At 43.5% G+C, this 21,200-nt stretch overlaps 1 protein-coding gene across 1 annotated transcript in view; it reads left to right on the top strand.

The window, feature by feature from the left end:
• The window catches only part of cdh13 (cadherin 13, H-cadherin (heart)), a 289,694-nt gene that overhangs the window by 243,034 nt on the left and 25,460 nt on the right, over nt 1-21,200 (top strand). Inside the window, exon 12 of the mRNA XM_056415719.1 lies at nt 12,581-12,723. Within this exon, the coding sequence (XP_056271694.1) occupies nt 12,581-12,723 (143 nt within the window). The remainder of the gene's footprint in view (nt 1-12,580; nt 12,724-21,200) is intronic.

The raw sequence follows: 21,200 nt of genomic DNA, 5'->3' as shown, positions 1-21,200 counted from the left end.
TATTACATAATGTTGACATTTGTTTAATGTTAAATAGCATTAATTAAAACGGTGTTTGAGGCAAGAAGAGTAATGTTTTCAAAGGATCTCATTTGGGTGAAAAAAATTATATAGAACTACATTGTAAACAAACATGTTACATAATTTCTGCAAACATGAGTCTTTTTTAGCTCTGTTAAGTATTTCGGACCAAATGTTTAGGTTGTGGTGAAATGACTGTTCGATGGCTCTAGTCAAGTGCAGTGGTTTCATGAGCGCTCTGAAGAAGAAAGTGACATCAGACAAAGACATCAAAAGACAGCCTTGAAGTTTTTTGATCAAAATTGACAGAATTTCTAGTAAACATTACAGACTTACAAGTGCTTGTCGTGTGGGCGCTTGACATTGAGGATATATGGAGCTGAGCGTAGTTTTAAACACTCAAATCTGGAAGAAAGTTTAGTCAAAAAGTTAACTCCAATATTTACCTAAATCCTTTCTTAAAATTGACTCTTCACGCTGCACCAGTGCCAATCCAGTAGGCTGTGAAGAGGGAAGCAAATAATCTAAAGTGTCATTAAGAAAGTTTGGCTAATTCCATTAAGTCTCATTTCCAGTGACCGGACTCTCATCGCTTGTCAAATAACTCTTTACACTGCAGTAATTGATGCTTGATGGGAAAAGGAGAATATCTTTTCTAGCAGAAAGCGAGTGCACTCACGGCCTGGACACCGAATGCAGTGAATCATAGAGGACAGTCTGCAGAGGTCATTTCTTTTTGGGGTTTTCTTGATATTCTTTCCTGTTTCGTTTGTGTAGTTAGGTTTTTTATTTTGTGTGATCACAGTAAATATGTCCAGCATCTCTCCACTGAAATCTGACAACAGGTTGAAAAGCACCAGACAGTTTCAAACACTTTCCACCACGCGGAGAAGCTTTAGACGGAAAAAACTGAATGCTTTGAACAACAGGCAGATGAAATGTCTAAGTGTGTGTGTGTGGGGGCAGGCAATCAATAGCATTGAAAATAAAAAGTGTGTTTCAGTTGTGTATGTTGTCACAATGAAAGGTCTTCAGCCTTCTCTCGACTACGCCATTTTCTCTGACATGCATTTTACTTATTTTCCTCTCCTGGGTTTTTGTAAATCGAGAGAATCTCAAACCGTTGGATCGTCCATAATTCAGCAGCCGTCTACTTTCACTTCTCACTCCGCTCATGTTCAAGTTAAAAGGGATGGGACATGAAGGAAGAGGGATGGGAAACTGGAATGTCAGTCATGAAAACTGGCAGGTATCTTTGAGGAGAGCGTGAGACAGACACACTGTGAGGATGACAGAGTCTGAGGTGTTGGATGCTACAGAGGCCGACCTGTGATTGGTCGGTGAAGGCGATCACCTTGTGTCTGAGCGTGTCCCTGTCGACGCAGGAGAACGAACAGAAGTGCAGAAAGAGACAGGATGCAGGACATGGGATAGAGAGACAGCAAGATAATCCAAGAGGAGGACAGAATGTTGGGAAGCAGCCAGCGGAGAGCAATTCATCCACTGCCTGTCACAGTTTTGTAATAATACAAGTAGATTGTCATTAAAGACGATTTGATTGACTGAGACTGCTCCGTAAATCTGTCCAGCCAGATACGCTGGACCAGTTGAGCCTTCTGGATGCAGCATAAGGCACAAAGTAGAAGATACCGGGGATGAAACGGGGAGTAAAGAAAAGAGGAAATCAATAATACTTTGGCTGGATTCGTGCTCACTAATTCCAAAAGTTGCAACATTCGTTTGGCCAGAAGTTTGCTGCCCGTCTCTCTTTCGCATCACATCCAAAAAGACCCCACTAGATCATTCATGCAGCAAATTGTGTGTTTAGTGGGAACAACTATTTGATGACTGCACACGTGTGCATTGTTTATGACCATTTACACCAGTTTATTCTACAGAAATGAACACCTGTAATGGTTTTACGAAGTCGTTGTTTGCAGTGCAATGAGAGGCATCGATTGTGTCAAAGCAAAGCAGGTGTCAGAAATTGTAATGTTTTAAATGTTGTTTCAAATCTTGATCTTTGTCTTCAGAAACCAGGATACAGAAACATGGACTGTACGTCGTTAACCCCGTACACCCTCAGCTCAGTGGCTGAGCGGGAGTTGAGTTGAGTCTTATTTATGCAGTGCTGGCTTTCTTCAGGATGTCAATGGGGGCGGCTGTAGCTCATGTTGAAGTGTCCTTGAGCAAGACACTGAACCCCCAGTTCACTGCTCCTTAATAACTAAGGATGGGTCAAATGCAGAGAAGAATTTCCCCATTGTGGGATCAATAAAGTGTACATTATTAATAGTAATATTAAAACAGAAGCAAACTTGCATTTTCCAACAGCATATGGGTGTATACTTCTTCAAACCAAACTAACCTCAACCTAAAATGGGACAGGTGGATGCAGCTGCTGTTTGAGGCAGCATTGCATCATCTGAGAGCAGACGACGGGCTGAGGAAGTTTCCAGGATATGAGTTGCCAGTTCTTCATTTTAATGTCACACTGCAGAGCGGAACGGGCTGCGTGATACAGTCCCATCCATTTTCTCCCTCTTTCATCTCTCCCTCGGGCATGTGGAGGGGCTGATTGCGGACTAATCAGATGTTTAGACTTGTTTCTGCTTCCTAGCAGCGGAGTATAGGCATGCCAGACAGGAGGGAAGAGAGAGGGAGTGAAAGAGAAAACACAGACGGAGAGACGGAGAGGTGGGGCAGGGAGAGGCTGTCGTCATACAGTCAGGATGCCAGGGAGTAATGAAAACAATCCCAAAATATGCCAAGAGGAATGTTGAGAGTGATGCTGTGCTGTGAAGCAAAAGTAAATTGCTTTTCTCTCTCCGAATTACAAGGTTATGCTTTTCCACTGATGCAAAAGGTGTTATTATGCATCTTATGATGATGATACCATTGTGCCCTCTGTTGTGTTACTCGAGCTTGCTAATTTATGAAAATGATGTTGCACCCAGCAAGGAGAGCACACTGGTGTCGCTGTGTGCGTGTGCAGATGCACTCTTGTGTTCCATAGTGTGTCCTTGCACACTTGTCTCTGTTCCTGCCAAATATTGACAATGCAAACCGTTCATTCTCATTCCAGCCCGCCTCCTCTCTGCGCTCGCTGTCGCCGCGAAGCCGACACAGTGGGTCTTTGTTCAGCGGCCCGTCTGCAGTGTGGGGTTGGCAGAGAGCCTCGTCTGGACTACCTGGCTCGCAGCAGACAATAGTAGACAGAGTGAAGAGAGCCTTTGAGGTTGTGTGAAAGGTAAATCCAACGTAACGGTTTGGTCCATATTTAGTCACGCTCTCAGCGAAGCCTAATCGGAGCGAGGACAGGATGCTGGATCAGAACCTGTGAGGAGGAGACGGACAAAGCAAAGAGACGGTCCTCTCTGGCGCTGCTCCCCCATGGAGACATGTGAAGAGGAAATCAGAGTACAAAGAACATAATTAAAGGTATAAGAGAGGGGCTTCTGTCACTCGGCGCTTTCAGACAGGATCATTTCTCTTTGTAACTCCACTGAGTCCCTTTTTCTCCGTTTTTAAACCTCCAACCTTTTAATTCACACATGTGATGCCTCATCCGTGTGTTGCTCTTTGCATAAGTCATCTGTTGGCAAGTGGTGTGGCTGCATGTGTTGTCGTTCGCTGGTCCCTGCCTTCTCACATGGGGAGGTCGGGCGTTGACACGGGAAGGCTTGAAGACTTGTGCGTGGGAAGGATGAAGAATGACAAGAAACAGTTTTCACCACCTCTTGTGAAGACACGCTCTGACAGTCTTCCATGATTGCCAATTAAATCCTTCAGCTTTTTCATAATAATCCGTCTGCACATCCAGCACTGTATAGATACCTGAATTAAAATCCATCAGACGCTTCACACTATCTTTTCCACCTTTTTTGTCCGAGTTCACGTACTCTCCCCGCTGACACGTACGCTAAGACGACCCCGACTGAATCTCTGTGACGGATGATGGACGCGCCAGGCGGCAGCGTTTGCTTTCTTCTTTCTCAGTGCCGTCACATTTATTTCCCCGTGTAGACCTGCTGCACTGTGCTGATACAGAGCAGAAATGTGAACAGGTGTGACATGGGTAATTTGTCCGCACGGCCCGGAGCCGTGGTCGGACCAAACTGGGCAGCTCAGCTCAGTTCAGCTCGAGTTGAAATCCAGCCCAGAGCGGCTGACCGAGGACTTTGTTGCTGACCCCAAAGGAGTCCTTTATTTCACAACCACAAAGGTTTCAAAGCCACATCCTCTCTCTCTCTCTCTTTCGTCCTCTGTAATATAAAAACGTGAGAGACAGACGTTTTTCAATATGCTTCACAGATTAAAAGGAACACAAATGGTTTTGGCCTCTGAACTATATTACAGGTAATGCCCCACTTTAGCTCAATGACGTGCTCACGGTGAAACTCAGAGGTTGATTCTGTTGCTGTCATCATGTGGCAGGGCGAGTCCAGGCCGTGTGCCATAACCGGCACCAGATTCCTGGACATTTGGTAACTTCTGGATCTTGGTAGTTTCAGAGAAGGTCTGCAGAGGAAATAAAGTCAAGTGTTATTTATATATTCATCTTCCCTATCATTGTATTAATGCTGTCCACATAAATCTCAATGTGATGTTTGGAGGATTTCCTCATCAGCTTATGTACATTAGCATTCAGTCGTGTTTCTGGCAGCGTGGTGAGTGTTGGACTCCTTTCAGCTCGGGGTTTTGTCTCCACCAACTCCTGGGGGAAATATGTGGCAGCTACAGTAAATGGTTGAATTGGTTGATTATCAAGCAGCGTACACTGTCTGCCTCCCGCTGGGTGCTGGGCAGGTAGTGTGCATTTTTTTTTCACTGAACAAAAATAAGCTTCCTGCTGTAGCTGCTGATGTGAGCAGTGAGACCCTCTGTGGGACACAACACTGTGCTGAAAGCCGTAGGTTTGTCACTTTGAGTAACAGCTGTCACATATGGAGCTGTGCATGACATCAAAATATTGATCATTATCGCTTTTAATGGAGGTGCTGACACAGTTTGAGCTGTGAGCATATAACACAGTTTGCCAATGAGTTGGTCTGGAAATGAGCTTTCTTTCCCACTTCATGTATTTATTTTCTCCATTCATTATCATGACCGATAGGACCTCTGAGTTTAGGTCAGCAGACTTATTTCAATGGGCACAAGTTGTGTCCTACATCGATTTAGGGATATCTGTGGGTAGGTCAGTGCTGGCATTGAGACATGTGGGTGTGGGGTGGGTACAGGTTTGCAAATCTGTCTCCTCAGATGATGCCACCAGAGATGACATGGAGCCGAGAGGAGACGGGGAGGAGTCTGCGATAGGAAGGAGGGAGAATGTATTGGCATTGCACATGTATTCACAGTTCCCGTCTCCTGTGTCCATGTCTTATCTCCATTCTTGATCCATTTTCTGATCACGCTCTCTCTGCCCTGCACACGATGCCTCTCTCTTCCCTCCTGCTCTCGCTTCACTAGCGGTGGACACAAGTCGGCACGACCCCTCCACCTTTACGAAGCGTTTGATTGTTCTCATATCTACTGTGTGTGTTTCTGTAGAAAGGGCATCAGGTATGTTATCATAGTTTCATAGGAGGACACAATGGTCAGCTCTTTAAGTGTTTATGATGTTCTTCTCTCTCTACACACACACTTACAGCCATATACATATTCAATGAGGATTAATTTCCCTTTGCCTCAGACAGTTGGATTCATTTTGCTTCCAAGCTCAGCAGGAACACCTGGGAATCACCCGGTGTTTGACACCGATCGTTGTCTCCTTTTGCATCACTATCTCTTCCTTAGTGCTGCAGTGCATTTTAATTTCCCGAGCAGTCGTCGAGCTTCCGACCTTCCCCGTGCACCCACCTGTATTCACAGTGTGCCTTTGAACAACTCACAATCTTTTGAATATGAAGTGATGTCTGCAACAACCTGATATACGGCGTGAGGGTAATGAACTCGCATGCCTTTGATTATCGGAGTAAGCCCAAGAACAAAGTACAATGTATTATATGAGGATCAAAGGTAAAATTGTAATATAAATACAGCACTGGCATATTCTTTGCATATAATTTCACTTTAACTAAATCTTCTTTTGACCCCCAAAAATCATCTCACAAAGGAGGAGCACACCCTGAGCTGGAAAACCAATTTCCCTTCTAAAGTCAGCATATGCATGACCTGACCAGCTGTCCTAGATTGTTATGTCTGTTTTGTGAAACTTAACGATGCTCATTCAGAGAGGGAGGTGAGGGCATGAATACCCATCAAGCCCTGCACAGAGAGAGCTGCATGAATTCAGTAAATGCTTTGGGAGTTACTCGTGACTCCATCCTGGGCTGAGAGTCTGACTGGAGCTGAAGGAGCTGTGTCAGATGACCAGTACAATGTGTTCTGTTACATCCCCTCTATGGATGAGGTCTTATTAAAGCTGCACTCCTCACATACAGAGAAATGATCTGAAATGCACACAATCCTTTTAAAACATGGAGACTTTTGCTTCTTTAATCTGCACATCACCTTTTCTTTTTTCTTTTAAATATTTTCATCATGTATTAATTTTTCATGTGTGCCCCCCTGTCATGATAAGACCTCTGACACGACAGTTTAGGTCGGCAGACTTATTTAAATAAATCAAGTTGCGTGCAAAATAGATTTATGGATAATTGTGGGTCAGTTGTGGCATTGGGACATGTGGGTGTGATCGCCCACAGAGAAATTCTCTGATGTTCCCCCGAGCCCGACAGAACACGTTAGCGTATTTCAATTCTTTGTTTTGGTTTCGCCGCTTACAAGTTTTAAGATTTGGTGCCGTCTCCGCGCTCTCATCAGCACCAAACGGGGACCACTGTGTCGGACCTCCGGGGCGGCTTTAGCTCAGTGGGGTAAGAGGGCCGTCCTGCAACCGCAGGGTTGTGGGTTCGATCCTCGCTCTCCCCATTAGTTGCAAGTCGAAGTGTCCTTGAGCAAGGCACTGAACCCCCAGTTGCTTCCCGGGCGCTTCACCGCAGCCCACTGCTCCTTAATAACTAAGGATGGGTTAAATGCAGAGAACTAATTTCCCCTTGGGGATTAATAAAAGTGTATATTCTTATATTCTTTTTTTTAAGAGAGGAAGAAACGTTGTGAGACAGTGGTAGTGAATGTCGGTAATGGACGAATACCTCTGTGTGAGGACGGTTTCAGTGTTCATCAATTTGATATGTACTACGTCCTACCTTATGTGATATAAGGTTAGTTAATGATACAATAATGAGCAACTCGTCCCAAACAGCAGGTTGAACACACTCTGAATGAGGGGAATGAAATGACCCACGCTGACCAGCACTGGAGTGAATTTGTTTGACAAGAAAAGTGCAACGTTCACTTAAGAAAGTCCATTATTTTAACCCCCTTTGAGATCCTTCATCGATATGAATTAATACTGTCGATTCCATAGAACATGTATGCATTTGAAAGAGGACTCAAGCAGCCATACGATTTAATGACTTCTTCGAAGAGCTGCCAGCAACATATCTTACTTCAGAGAAAACAAACACCAGCAATAATCTGCATTTATGCAAAGAGCTTTCCTTTACGGCACTCACTTCCCAGCTTTTATCTCCTCTCTTAATGAGCTCTTATCATAAATTGTCTCTCGTATTCGGTTTATCCCTACCGCACCTGCTTTAACACAAAAACACACACAGATGGACACAATGTATGCAGGCATTCTGCTCCTGACGTAGCTGACTTGTGAGTGGGCGGCTTCCTCGCTCTGCTCACATCCCTTTGAGTCGTCGGAGGTACGAGGCTCAGATCAGAGCTGCAAGGAGCTCTTCTCTCTCGGCACATCAACAAGAGCCACAGGGGAACTCTCACATCACAACTGTGTACCTCTTCAATGATGTACATGCTCTATGCAGATTGATTAAGACATTTTTTTGAAGCATTTGTTTTACATCGTTTTGTTCATTTAGTTTTCTAACTCAAATCTGGTGAATTGACAGCAGAAGTGCCTGCAATTTTCTTGAAAGTGGACCATTTCAATTTTACTTATAATTTAAACCAATCCTTTGTTTTTCGGATAGACAGAAAGGACTGCTTCTCAAAGACTTACGTCCAATAATTAAAAATACCCTCGTAGGTTGTTATTATCTCACGTATTTGGCTCTGGATCACCTCCAATGAGACAGTCAGACAGATGCACTAGACTCATGCCAGCTCTGTCACACACACACACACACACACACAACCCATGGCTGGGCTCTGATACCAGCTATAGCAGCCCAGTCGTCCCTCGGGGTGGAGCTCTGCAGACCGGTAGAAGACCAGCTCTGGGGGCACAGTGAGTCCCTCACCTCATGGCTCTTTCTGCCACTCAAGCGAAAAAATCTGGACGAATAATCGTTCTGCAGAGAGTTATTTTCACAGTGCAAGCAAACCGTACAGGATCATTTTGCTTCCAGTTGTGTGTTCCACTTTCCCGCTCGCCTTTGTGTGCCGCGTTTCAATCGGCTGTGTGTTCTCGCATCGAAATGAGGACATGTGTGACCATTGTGTTTGGCCACGGTCTCATTTGTTGACTGATTTGTGTTGGCCCTCTCTGGTTTTGGAGATAACCACGTATAACCAGATGAATATTCCTAATGGATTTTTAATGGCTTTCTAATTTGCCCTTTAAAGGGCTCTAATGGACTGTCCCCATGTTTGCAGATGGAGGAAGAACAGTGAATCGTACTCGTTTAGTGGTTACCCTTGAGCCTGCACTAAAGCAGATGGAAGCATTACACTCCTTTGGAACTCCTCTTTTAGGAAGAAACATAATAGCCTGGTATTTTACCTCCACATAGCTCCATTGCATTTGGCTGCCAGCGATTTAATACCCGACGTGCCTGAAAGCGATTCCCAGGGTTTGCGCTTTGACATCTGTGAGTTCATGTGCAATGAAAATACACATTTAAGGGAGGACGTAAAGGATGAGCTGGTTGGGCTGCTCTGCTGATTTCCAGACTTCAGATGCTGGTTTACAAAAAGTTATTTTTTTGCTTCTCTTTGAAATGTTAAGTAGAGGGATAAAATGTCAAAACGTGTGTATTAATGAGAACGTCTTCTAGTTTAATGTTGTTGCTGTAACACTAAAAGGGTTTCCGGGGCCAGTATTAAAATTGACATTCAAGATAAAATGAGAGGCATCGTTGTTATTCTGGAAACTTCGAAGTGCATCGTGCATTCGGTTATTAAATTAATTGTTAGACATTTTCGGAATTACATGTTTTCCCTTTCTTGGTGAAAGTTACATGAGACGATTAGTTTCCAGTCTCACAGCCAGCAGCTGGTTAGCTTAGCTTAGCACAAACATGGGGCTGTTTTCTGAATGGCATAATTATGACATAACATTGAGTACAAGGTGTGTTTCATTTGCATGGTATGTCATTTAGTGCATGTGAGGACATATCCAGATGTGTGTTAGATTTGTAATACTGCAGTGCAGTGTGAGTTCATAGGACATCGGTTACTAAACTGCCCCAAAGTGCTTTGTGTCTAAATTCCAAATCTCAAAGATGTTGAGCCAAATGCTGATTAAAATGTTGCTTTATTATATTTGTTTCCAGCATGAAAGTAACCGTTTAGATTCCCAATATGTGGTCCGGAACTTTTTGGGAGATGTGATCCGTTGGCTGGGTGAGAGCGGCGGCAGACATTTTGTCAGACTTCCTCTGGTAGACTAGAGTCTGCCGGTGAAGGCACCAACTGGAGGATGCTCGTCCTCATCCTTTGTGGCGATGATGTCACCGCTTATTCTGACAGTCGAATCGTTACAAGTAGGACGATCCAGCCTGCAGTGACATTCAGTGTCTGCCCAGCAGATGTGCTCCCACAGATGGGCTTCCTGGTCTCCTTCACGACATGTGTCTGTCCGTCATATCACAGCGAGGATCGACAGACACGGGAACAACAAGCTTCTGCTCTATTTTCGTCACCTATGCTTTTCCGGAAAATTGAGAGATTTTTTGACTCAGAAAACAAACGCCGGGCAAAGTGCTTCTTCCTCTCGTTGGCCGTATGCAGCCGCACATCATCTCTCCACATTGGTAACAATGGAGAAACAAACACTTTGGACACCCTTCATTGATGCAAAACAACATCATAAGATGAGTTATTTCATCTGCTTTTCTTTTTTTTACCTTTGAAGAGAGCCAGGCCAGCCAGCTGTTTTCGCTAAGCCAAGCTAACCAAGTGTGAATAGGAATATCTCTCAAACATCTAACGGTTTATTTAAAGACTCATTCCCAGGATATGTGCTGAGCAATGCAATCCAATCCATACATTGGTCATGCCCTAGTACACTGACACGTGCAGATGATGTAAATGTACACTACCGTTTAAAAGTTTGGGATCACTTAGAAATGACTTTATTTTTCAAAGAAAAGCACTGTTTTTTCAATAAAGATAACATTAAATTAATGAGAAATACACTCTCTACATTGTTAATGTGGTAAATGACTATTCTAGGTGGAAGTGTCTGGTTTCTAATGAAATATCTCCATAGGTGTATAGAGGCCCATTTCCATCAACTATCACTCCAGTGTTCTAATGGTACATTGTGTTTGCTAATCGCCTTAGAAGACTAATGTCTGATTAGAAAACCCGTGCAATTATGTTAGCACAGCTGAAAACAGTTATGCTGGTGATATAAGCTATACAACTGGCCTTCCTTTGAGCTTGAAGTTTGTAGAACAAAATTAATATTTCAAATATTAATCATTATTTCTAATCTTGTCAATGTCTTGACTATATTTTATATTCATTTGAGAAATAAAAGTGTGATTTTTCATGGAAGACACGAAATTGTCTAGGTGATCCCAAACTTTTGAACGGTAGTGTATATATATTACATATTTGGTAGAGCCTACTTACTTGACATCCAATGCCTTCAAGGCTTTGTCTTGTGCATGTATGTGTGCGTCGTTGTCACTATGTGGGTCTGACAAAACGGTCATGTAGCACAGCGAGTGTGTCTGCAAGTAAAGCCAGTGATGCGAGGAGAGAGACATATGGAGGTTAACAACCTGTGAGCCCGGCTCTGTTTTATTGGAGTAGTTTGTCGTATGAATCATGTAAGATCCATGTGGGTTTTAGTGTACGTGTGTAGGAAAGAGAGCATGTACAATGAAATATATGTCATTATTAACAGCGCATTTAACCTCGCAGCAAGCGAGCTGCCTCTTTTATTAGAGTCAAACATATGTGTTGGTTCACAGCAGTTATCACTGGCAGGGAGAGTGTGTGAGAGTAAGCGCGAGGGGGGAGAGGTGTGAGCAGAGGTGGATCGCGAAGCCATTTCCCAAGGCTTTGTCGCGCTCTGTTAGCTGAAGACTTCCATTTCAAAGACAATTTGTCTCCTGCTGAGCACTTTGGCAACGGCCTTGCGGTGAAGCACGCTGAGTGTGTGTGCCTTTGGAGCATGTGTGAGTGATGTTTCACGGAGGAAGACCTCGTCTGAAGGTGTGTGCTCCGATATATGCGCGTGTGCACGTAGCCGAATGTGGACCAAAAAGAAGTGCAAATGAGCGCCTCTATCCATCACTTGTGACGTTAACACCGAAGCGAGCTCCTTCCAATCACGATCTACCGGCCATCAGCGGCCGGCCGAGTGGCCGCATTAGCAAGGTCGCGATCCGCTGTTATTCAAGGAGCTGCCGACTTGGCCGTTCGCCCACGAGATGTTTGGAGAAGTCGTCCATCATCTTTAAATCTGAGCTCTCTCTGCTGCTGCTGCTGACACGTGACACTGTCCTTGTTTAGCTAAGACCTTTCTTTTTTTTTTTTTGATAATTGTTATATCAGAGCGCACACCACCCATCTTCCTTTCACTAAAGACATATTAGATACAATCTGAATTGTTATGTTTGGTTTTCATGCGATAACATTGTGATCTTTTTTGGCATACTGTCACTTGCAGCTCCATGGATAAGAAGTCCGCGACCAATACTAAATTATTAATCTCAACAAATTCTTATTTCATGTTTTTATTAACTCCTCTTGTTGCTCAACTGTTGAACATGACTAGGTCAAACATAACAAAATGATTACTGACAATTGATACATATTTTATTCAATCTTTTTCCTGAACATTAGCGTTTATTGTCTTGTGCAACCATTTTCCACATGCTAGATGTCCTAAAACTGTGGAATCTTTTCTGCGCATTACTTCTCTAAAGGGGGATGTTTTAAAGCTGGAGTTGGTCATTCGTTTTTACACTGTACAGAACAAAAGTCTCGTCTGTTCTTGCGTCCGTGGACCAGTCTGTATGTGAGGCGCATGGAATCTAAAAATATAGGACCGAAATAAACTGTTAAAGACATCTTTTCTCCAAGAATGTATCGCTGGTGTTCTTGTGCTTGTATAGTCAACACCTGCCGTCGCTGTGACGATGGTGTGGAACGGCGTGTGAATGTGTGTCAATGGGTGAATGCCAGGTAGTGTGAAAGTGCTTTGAGTGGCTGGAGGACGAGAAAAACACTCTGCACGCACGCGTGCATTTACAACTTCTGACTTTTTTAATGTACTTTCTTCCAGGTACGCTGTTCTGCGAGACCCAGCAGGCTGGCTGAGTGTGAGCCCAGTCACAGGGACTGTCAACACCTCGGCCTCGCTGGACCGCGAGTCTCCTTATGTCCGTGACAATAAGTACACAGCTGTCTTCATCGCCACAGATAAAGGTGAGTTGCAGACACTGTATACAAAGTGATGGAGGTAAATTAGAGGAAAGCAGTTTGTAATGTGATTACATCGTCTGTAAAACCCGTCAGACAAATAGATATCCATGTAGCCACTAATGTAATGTCTCTAATATAATGCAACAGTAATTATTAGCTAGACAATACAAGACTTTGATATTCCTGTGCCAAATTGGTTCCTTATAGATATTTATCAGGAAACAACTATGCACAAAAAGTGTTCAATGAGGACTAAGATTGTAAGTAAGGACATATAAACATCAACAGATTAGCTAAATTGACTTTAGCTAACATTCAAATCAACTATTCAAGGTGTTAAAAGTGTCACAGTCATTATTAAGATAAAGATGAGGTTGTATGCCTTTGGCTAACACGTCTTCTCACCATCTATTCTCACTTTCATTACACAAAGAATTCCTCCTGTGTGACGAGTTTCAGGCCAGAAATACTGCAGTGAAAAAGTAGGAATGAATTGCATTCAGGACCGTTCCCTCCTGGTCAGGACTCTCCCTGTTGGCTAGTTCCACCTGGCCACGGTGAGCCTGTCATCATCCCGCAGCGACAATGCGATCGCCTTAAGTGGCACTGCTTCTCACGGAACGTACGTCGGAGGACTCCTGCTCTGAGACTTTCAACGGCGCAGATGAAAGTGTTGAGAGCCCCCGGGCGAGACTCTCTTCCTGTGTCTCGCTGTCTCTTTGTCCCTCTCTTTCAATGTCTCTCTCCCTCTCCCTATCAATCTATCTGGTCCCCCGTGCTCGGGGAGATTCTGACAGATCCATTAAAGGAACTGAGAAATTCTATTAGTAGGCAGCAGAATAGCACTGTTGTGCTGGGGAATTCGGCAGCCTTAGAAAGATGAGCGCTGAAAGAGGAGTAATGATGGGGAAGGTGGAGGAGGTGGAAGGGTCAAAGGAACAAGAGAAAGGAAGGGACATGAGAGGTGATAGCCGGAAAAAGATATATAGCCAGGGGGAGAAGGAATAGGTGGAGAAGAAGAGAAATGATGAAGATTATGAGCAGGCAGGGCAGGGAGTGAGATTAGTGTTGGAGCCAGGAGAGGATACGGGGTGAGAGGATGGTTTCATACAGCCTGTTAACACACTGATGGTGACACTGTGATGTATCTGCTGCAATGAAAAAGTTAAAAAATTTTGGAAATACATTCATTTGTTTTCTTGCCGAGGGTTTGACGAGAAAATTGATACCACTGTCGAGTCTTTATGGTAAATATGAAGCTCCTGCCAGCAGCTGGTTAGCTTAGTTTAGCACACAGACTGTAGACAGGGGGAAATAGAGAGACTGTATGAAGGTAACAGAAAACCGCCTACTTTATTTTAGCACCTCTAATTGTCACCAACTAATTAATTAACGTATTATTTTTTTCATCCAGTTTGTGATCCAGTTTGTGATGTGAGTGTCTGAAGCTCTATATTTACTGGACCGAGTTGAAAGAGATATCAATCACCTCATCTAACTCAGCAATAGAGGTGTGGCTTCTTCTGTTCAGTAAAATATCAGTTTTGTAAAAAAACAAAGGGTCAGGATTTTAAGAATTATGAAGTTCATTTGTTTGGGTGCTGTGGCCGCCATGAACATGAGCAATTTATGAATACCATGAAATTACTAAAATATAAAAACACGATTAACACAGAAAAAAGCAGCACTAAAAGTAACAACCAGAATCATCACTTGAAACTGAACACATTCTTGTTCATCTTCAAAAGAAGTAGATTTTCAAAATAGTTCAGTGTCGCTCTTCTGGGGCTGAAGACGAGTCCTGCGATGCTAAAGAGCCGTTCACAGGCCCTGGTGCAGGTAGAGTGTGTCTAGCTTCACAGGCCCTGGTGCAGGTAGAGTGTGTCTAGCTTCACAGGCCCTGGTGCAGGTAGAGTGTGTCTAGCTTCACAGGCCCTGATGCAGGTAGAGTGTGTCTAGCTTCACAGACAGCAGCACACAGTTGGGAAGCATTTCAGCAAGTCAACGTTGAACAGGTCACGTCTCCATCCAGCTGTTTGCTGCCGTCATCCACTTGAGATGACGAAGAAGAAGTCCTCTTCATCAGATGAACTGGACCTGGTGGCATCACATAGCTGCAGGGAGGATTCTTCCATGTACTGCTTGATGTAGTCCTTTCCTGAAATAAAGTGAGGGTGAAAATATAAATGATAGAATGAATACAACTTCCTAACATGTCATGACCCCAACTGAAAGTTTTGTACAAAATAGTTTGTTTTAATTTGAAGTTTATACATTTAGTTTCATGCACTGTCCGTGCATCCAGAGTTGATTTGTGAATATGTACTTGTATCTCTGTAGTTAAACACAACAACAGTCCCAAATCAATGTCATCGGTATTACTGGACCGTCACTCTTATAATATTAATACAAATAATAATAATAATGCTGTAATGATTAGCATTATATTATAGCTAAGACAACTCAAATCAACAAATTCTCACAACTGTCAACACTTCTTCAGCTCATTAACTCGCTAGAGATCCGTCTACTCCACTCATGCTAATTGTCTCATTTAATTGACGATAGCTAGCGAACGTTAGCCTAACGTACAACATGCGTAGGACAATCAGACACCTGCCTCCCCCCCTCTCCTGCCAAAGATATATCGTACTCCAATCCTGAGGACAACACTAGATATCTTAATAGGTTTATGATAATTATGATAACTAAACATTACCGTTGCGGCTCATGGGATTAATCTTAATTTACCTCAATGTGTTTTCTGAGGTTGGATGGTGAGTTTTTGAAGGCCAGTATCTCCGTAGAGGCATAAGAGGCACTTCATCCGGTAGGAAGAATCTTTTACTCCGACAAAAGAAAAGAGTTTGCCCAAATATGGCCACGGACGTTGATCTTGGTCCCCGTGGTTGTTCGAGTAGCCGGCGCTTCCATTGCTGCTCCACATGAAATGAGTTGTATATGTAGCCGCTCGCATCCTGGGCATCACTGGGAAGAGAAAACACGCGGCAAGGACCACTGATCCCCAACCTGCTTGTTAATGCTGCGTTCAGGTGCGGTGTGTTCCACCACAGTCCCCGATGTTTGTCTCATGATTATTTTTCTTCGGAGTAACGATACTGTTTCAGGGGAAATGTATCAGAGTAAAAGTTCCTCTTCCTCGACGCGCTCCGTCATTGACTCCTTCTCCACGGCGATATGCACAATGATCGTACGACAACCCGGCGTATGTTGACGAGCAGCGGGACACTGGTTGACCCCGTCATCTTCTTCTTTGTTTTGGAGAGCTCAGATAAATACCTATCGAACCTGCGCTTGAGGGCAGGGTAAGAGTGAGCAAAAGACTTGTGTTGAGTAGAAAGGGAGGAGGTTAAAGGTGAAGCATGTATGAGAAGCACCTGTACGCAAAAAGACAGCTGGGAAAACATTCTGGGGAAATATATGGAAAGCAACAGATACTAAAGTATGTCTGAAACAAATGTTACAACACGTGATACTTAAAATCTTCTATCTATCGACAATGGAATTACAGAATGAATATTTCTCTCAAAGAATATACGCTGCCGGCAACCATAATTCTTGCTCCGTGTAACTGAAGGGATGAGCGCTTTCCTGAAATAAATAGTTTCTCCTTGTCCGTGGTCCGCCCCAGTTTAAACCGATTTGACCTTGTGTGCTCGCTTTCAATGGGAAGTATACTCGTGGTGAATCGTGTGCGTGGTTAGCAGCAGATTGACTGTAGTGTGTGGTTAACAGCGTGAGGGCAGGTCAGCCGGAGCAGGCCTCCAGGCTGCAGCAGATGGAGAACAATGGAGCGCACTTTCTCTTGGGAACATTGGATCTGGGGGCTTGACAAGGGAGTGCAGTCATGATAATGTTAGTGTCAAGGTCAAGGGTCATCTCAGCTGGAGAATGTGAGTGTGTAGTCAGGAGGTTACCCTCTGTTGCCATAGCAATCAACCTCATTCACAAGAAAGGCACTCCATTTGTGCACACACACATATGCATGTAATAGTAATACTAATAATAATATTTATAATAATTCAAATTGATATCGTGCTTTTCTGCATACACAAAGACGCTTTACATGGGGACAAGAGACGGTGACAAACAGAACAAAACAAAAAATGGAAAGTATACAAAACAAACAAACAATCAGGACATATCGGTAACAGAAAGCAAGGAAACCAAACTGGAGAAGGTGTACGGGTCATATCGGAGGAGCATGTGCATGTCTGAGTGTAAATCGGTTTATTTGCATGTGCTCACCTTCATCAGTGCATCAACAACAACCCAGTTTGGCGTGGGATGCAGGAACCCGGCAGGCCGGCAGGGCGGGCGCTATTGTTTGAGGAGATATTGTTCCAGCCAGAGCAGAGGGCTTGACAGGCTGCTTATATAAACTCTCATCAGGAGCTGCTGGTTTTGCACGCCAACAAATTCTCTTCTGCTCTATGATTCCCCGCCGGGACGCCAGCTGTTCCAGCATCTTACCCCCCCCCCCTCCTCCCTTCACATTAGTTTTTTGTATATTCCGTGTCGGCGGATCTGTGTGTTTGTGTGTGGCTGATTTGAAGTTGCGCGTTCGTTCATGCTCGGCTTTTTAAAGTCTTTGTCCGGGTAAACGCAGTGCCTCTCTCGCCTGCCCCTTGCGTATCCACTCAATGTTTTCTCCTGCTCCTCATTTAAATGTTAAACCGCCTCCTGGTGGGAGCCATTTGTCATCGGGAGGCACGAATACATTATCAAAGCCCCAGTCGTGTGGAACACGGTGGCACACAAACACTCACACGCGTGTAATCTTCAGTGATTGCTGCCACCAAACCCCCTATTAAATACACTTATTAAATACTCTTATTAAATACTCTTACGTTATGCACAAAAGAGCTGAGCGGTGTTTGCTCTGAACACGTGGACGTACGAAGCGGTGGCCTCCATTTAGCACTCCGGGTGTGTGCACGTGTGTGTTAGCCAACCTCAAAGAGACATTTGTTAAGCACGGGAATATTAAGCATTACACACACATTCACGCACAATACCTGGCAGTGTGATAAGCCTCAGCATTCATCACAGTCAGATCACATCCCCTCTGGTTTAAATCAGAAGCAGGAGGCAGAAGGAGAGAGAGGGGATGCTGACTTTGAATGTGTGTGTGCGTGTGTGTGTGTGTGTGTGTGTGCCCGTCGCTCTGTGACAGGTCCACATAATAGGTTCATCATCTCCTCCCTCAAAAGAGAGAAAAAGACTTACAGTGGTAGTCGGCTGTCAGTAACAGAGATACCGTGTGTGTGTGTGTGTGTGTGTGTGTGTGTGTGTGTGTGTGTGTGTGTGTGTGTGTGTGTGTGTGTGTGTGTGTGTGTGTGTGTGTGTGTGTGCGTGTGCGTGTGCATGTACGTGAGTGTGCACCGCTCGTGTGTGTGCACCGCCTCTACATGTGTCCATCTTTGTGTACGATGTCTGCCACTGTGCTGCCTCATTGCCATACTCAGTGCTGGGAACCAGTGTGCGGCTCATGGCTGTACTGGGCGGAGTGCTGTGTTCCAGACACGACGGTTCCCTGCAGCGGTCCGGCGTGTCAGCAGCACACAGGGAGGCAGCCTGGAAAGCTAAATGCAGATTCCTAGACTCATATTTTGTCTTTAGCCAGCTGTGATGCGGCTCCCCCAAACTAAATAATAAAGCACAATGAGCCAGTGTGTGTCAGCACAGTGCACTAAAATCCTCCGGCCAAGAATAGAATAGAAACGGTAACGTTGGTGAAGATCAGTGTTTACAGACAGCTCAGCCTTTTAGGTCTCCAGCTTTGGAATGTAGAAAGAAACGCCATTAAACCCTGATTTAGCTGTTGATGAATCAATGTTTGATTAATAGGGGATTTGGGACTGAGCTGGTGGCAGAAACAGACATCGTAAATGCTCGAAGTCAGCCATGACGGACTTCTCCAACTTTCCAAAGAATCCATTATACAAGAGCCCAGAGAGCACGAGCTAAAGGGCAGACTCGGTCTAATAGAATAACAAATATAGTAACAGCTCAGTGTTGGGAGACTAAAAGAGAAACGTGGAAGAAAATGAGACGAGCTCCAGAGACTTGGGGAGGGAAGTGAAAATGTAAAAGACGGGACAATGACATGAAGTATACTGTATTTGGGTATGAACATTAAATAGTAAGATCAACGGCTCCGTCACATGTCATTTAACCAATATAGGCTTATATGAATCCTCAAGGTGTTTACTTGCCTCTTCCCTGTCTTCAGATCACTTTTACTGGCTATATATATATATATATGTGATATATATACAGGACTGTCTCAGAAAATTAGAATATTGTGATAAAGTTCTTTATTTTCTGTAATGCAATTAAAAAAACAAAAATGTCATGCATTCTGGATTCATTACAAATCAACTGAAATATTGCAAGCCTTTTATTCTTTTAATATTTAAAATTTTTAATTGCATTACAGAAAATAAAGAACTTTATCACAATATTCTAATTTTCTGAGACAGTCCTGTATACACTACTGTTCAAAAGTTTGGGATCACCCAGACAATTTCGTGTCTTCCATGAAAAATCACACTTTTATTTATCAAATGAATATAAAATATAGTCAAGACATTGACACGGTTAGAAATAATGATTAATATTTGAAATATTAATTTTGTTCTACAAACTTCAAGCTCAAAGGAAGGCCAATTGTATAGCTTATATCACCAGCATAACTGTTTTCAGCTGTGCTAACATAATTGCACGGGTTTTCTAATCAGACATTAGTCTTCTAAGGCGATTAGCAAACACAATGTACCATTAGAACACTGGAGTGATAGTTGCTGTAAAAGGGCCTCGATACACCTCTGGAGATATTTCATTAGAAACCAGACACTTCCACCTAGAATAGTCATTTAGCACATTAACAATGTAGAGAGTGTATTTCTGATTAATTTAATGTTATCTTTATTGAAAAAATAGTGCTTTTCTTTGAAAAATAAAGTCATTTCTAAGTGATCCCAAACTTTTGAACGGTAGTGGTATATATACAGGACTGTCTCAGAAAATTAGAATATTGTGATGAAGTTCTTTATTTTCTGTAATGCAATTAAAAAAACAAAAATGTCATGCATTCTGGATTCATTACAAATCAACTGAAATATTGCAAGCCTTTTATTCTGATTTATTGCTGATTATGGCTTACAGCTTAAGAAAACTCAAATATCCTATCTCTAAATATTAGAATATCATGAAAAAGTATACTAGTAGGGTATTAAACAAATCACTTGAATTGTCTAATTAACTCGAAACACCTGCAAGGGTTTCCTGAGCCTTGACAAACACTCAGCTGTTATAAATCTTTTTTTTTACTTGGTCTGAGGAAATATTAAAATTTTATGAGATAGGATTTTAGAGTTTTCTTAAGCTGTAAACCATAATCAGCAATATTAAAAGAATAAAAGGCTTGCAATATTTCAGTTGATTTGTAATGAAACCAGAATGCATGACATTTTTGTTTTTTTAATTGCATTACAGAAAATAAAGAACTTTATCACAATATTCTAATTTTCTGAGACAGTCCTGTATATATATATATATATATACCACTATTGTGTCAATCCCTTCATAGAGACACAGAAGAAATGTGTTCTTTCCCAGCCAATCATATTTGACCCTGTGGAGCAGTAGGCAGGGATGACGCCAGCGTTAAGGTGTGTGTGTGTGTGGGGTTCAATGCATCTTGAGCCAGGATAATGGCAGTGTAATGGGATATGCTCTAGATTGCGCAGGAGATCCCAGCTCGACATGGTCTTGCCTCCTGTCGCCTGTCTTGCCGCGTCGCCTCATTAACCCCAAATACAGGCTGTCGTTCTGACTTCAGCACTTTAGCAGCGCCGACTCAACCTCTGGCTCCCGCCTCCTGTCCCTCCGTGACCACCTCTGCCTTTCGTGTCGCGACTTGAACCTCTGGGGGAAGTCGCCACCTTGTAAACAGGCTCACTCCTGTGATTAAAGAACGCCTCTGTTCGGCTCTGCCGGGGTCTCTGTGGCGGCCGTTATCAGGCCCCGCCCGCCTCGCTCGTGTCCTTGGGATACTGATTCATCCGCAGATCAGAAGTGATCGCCCTGCACGCGAAGACAAACACGCCTCTGGCCACTCAGCACGAGAGCCTCGGTTTGAGTGCAGTGATACCAGGATGCTTGTTTTGTAAAATACTGAAACTATTGGTCATGTGGAAAGTAAGTATATTCAGATTAAAATGCGCCCCCTCCCAGCACATCGCTGGCTTTCTCTGTGGAGATATGAAGAGATGTGGGTGTCGTTTTAAATGACGGGGATCCAAACGGTTATGAGACGAGTGGGTAGTAAAGATGGAGAGGTCAGTGATGTTGGAGCCCCACAGGCAACTGTTCTGTCTCCCTTCCTCTTCACCCTGTACACCAGTGACTTCCAGTACAACACGGAGTCATGCCATCTGCAGAAGTACTCTGAT

This window comes from Pseudoliparis swirei, chromosome 6, assembly GCF_029220125.1.
Source record: "Pseudoliparis swirei isolate HS2019 ecotype Mariana Trench chromosome 6, NWPU_hadal_v1, whole genome shotgun sequence".
Lineage (NCBI taxonomy): Eukaryota > Metazoa > Chordata > Actinopteri > Perciformes > Liparidae > Pseudoliparis > Pseudoliparis swirei.
Note: the sequence above shows the minus strand (reverse complement) of the source record. Positions and strands in the feature narration are given on the sequence as shown.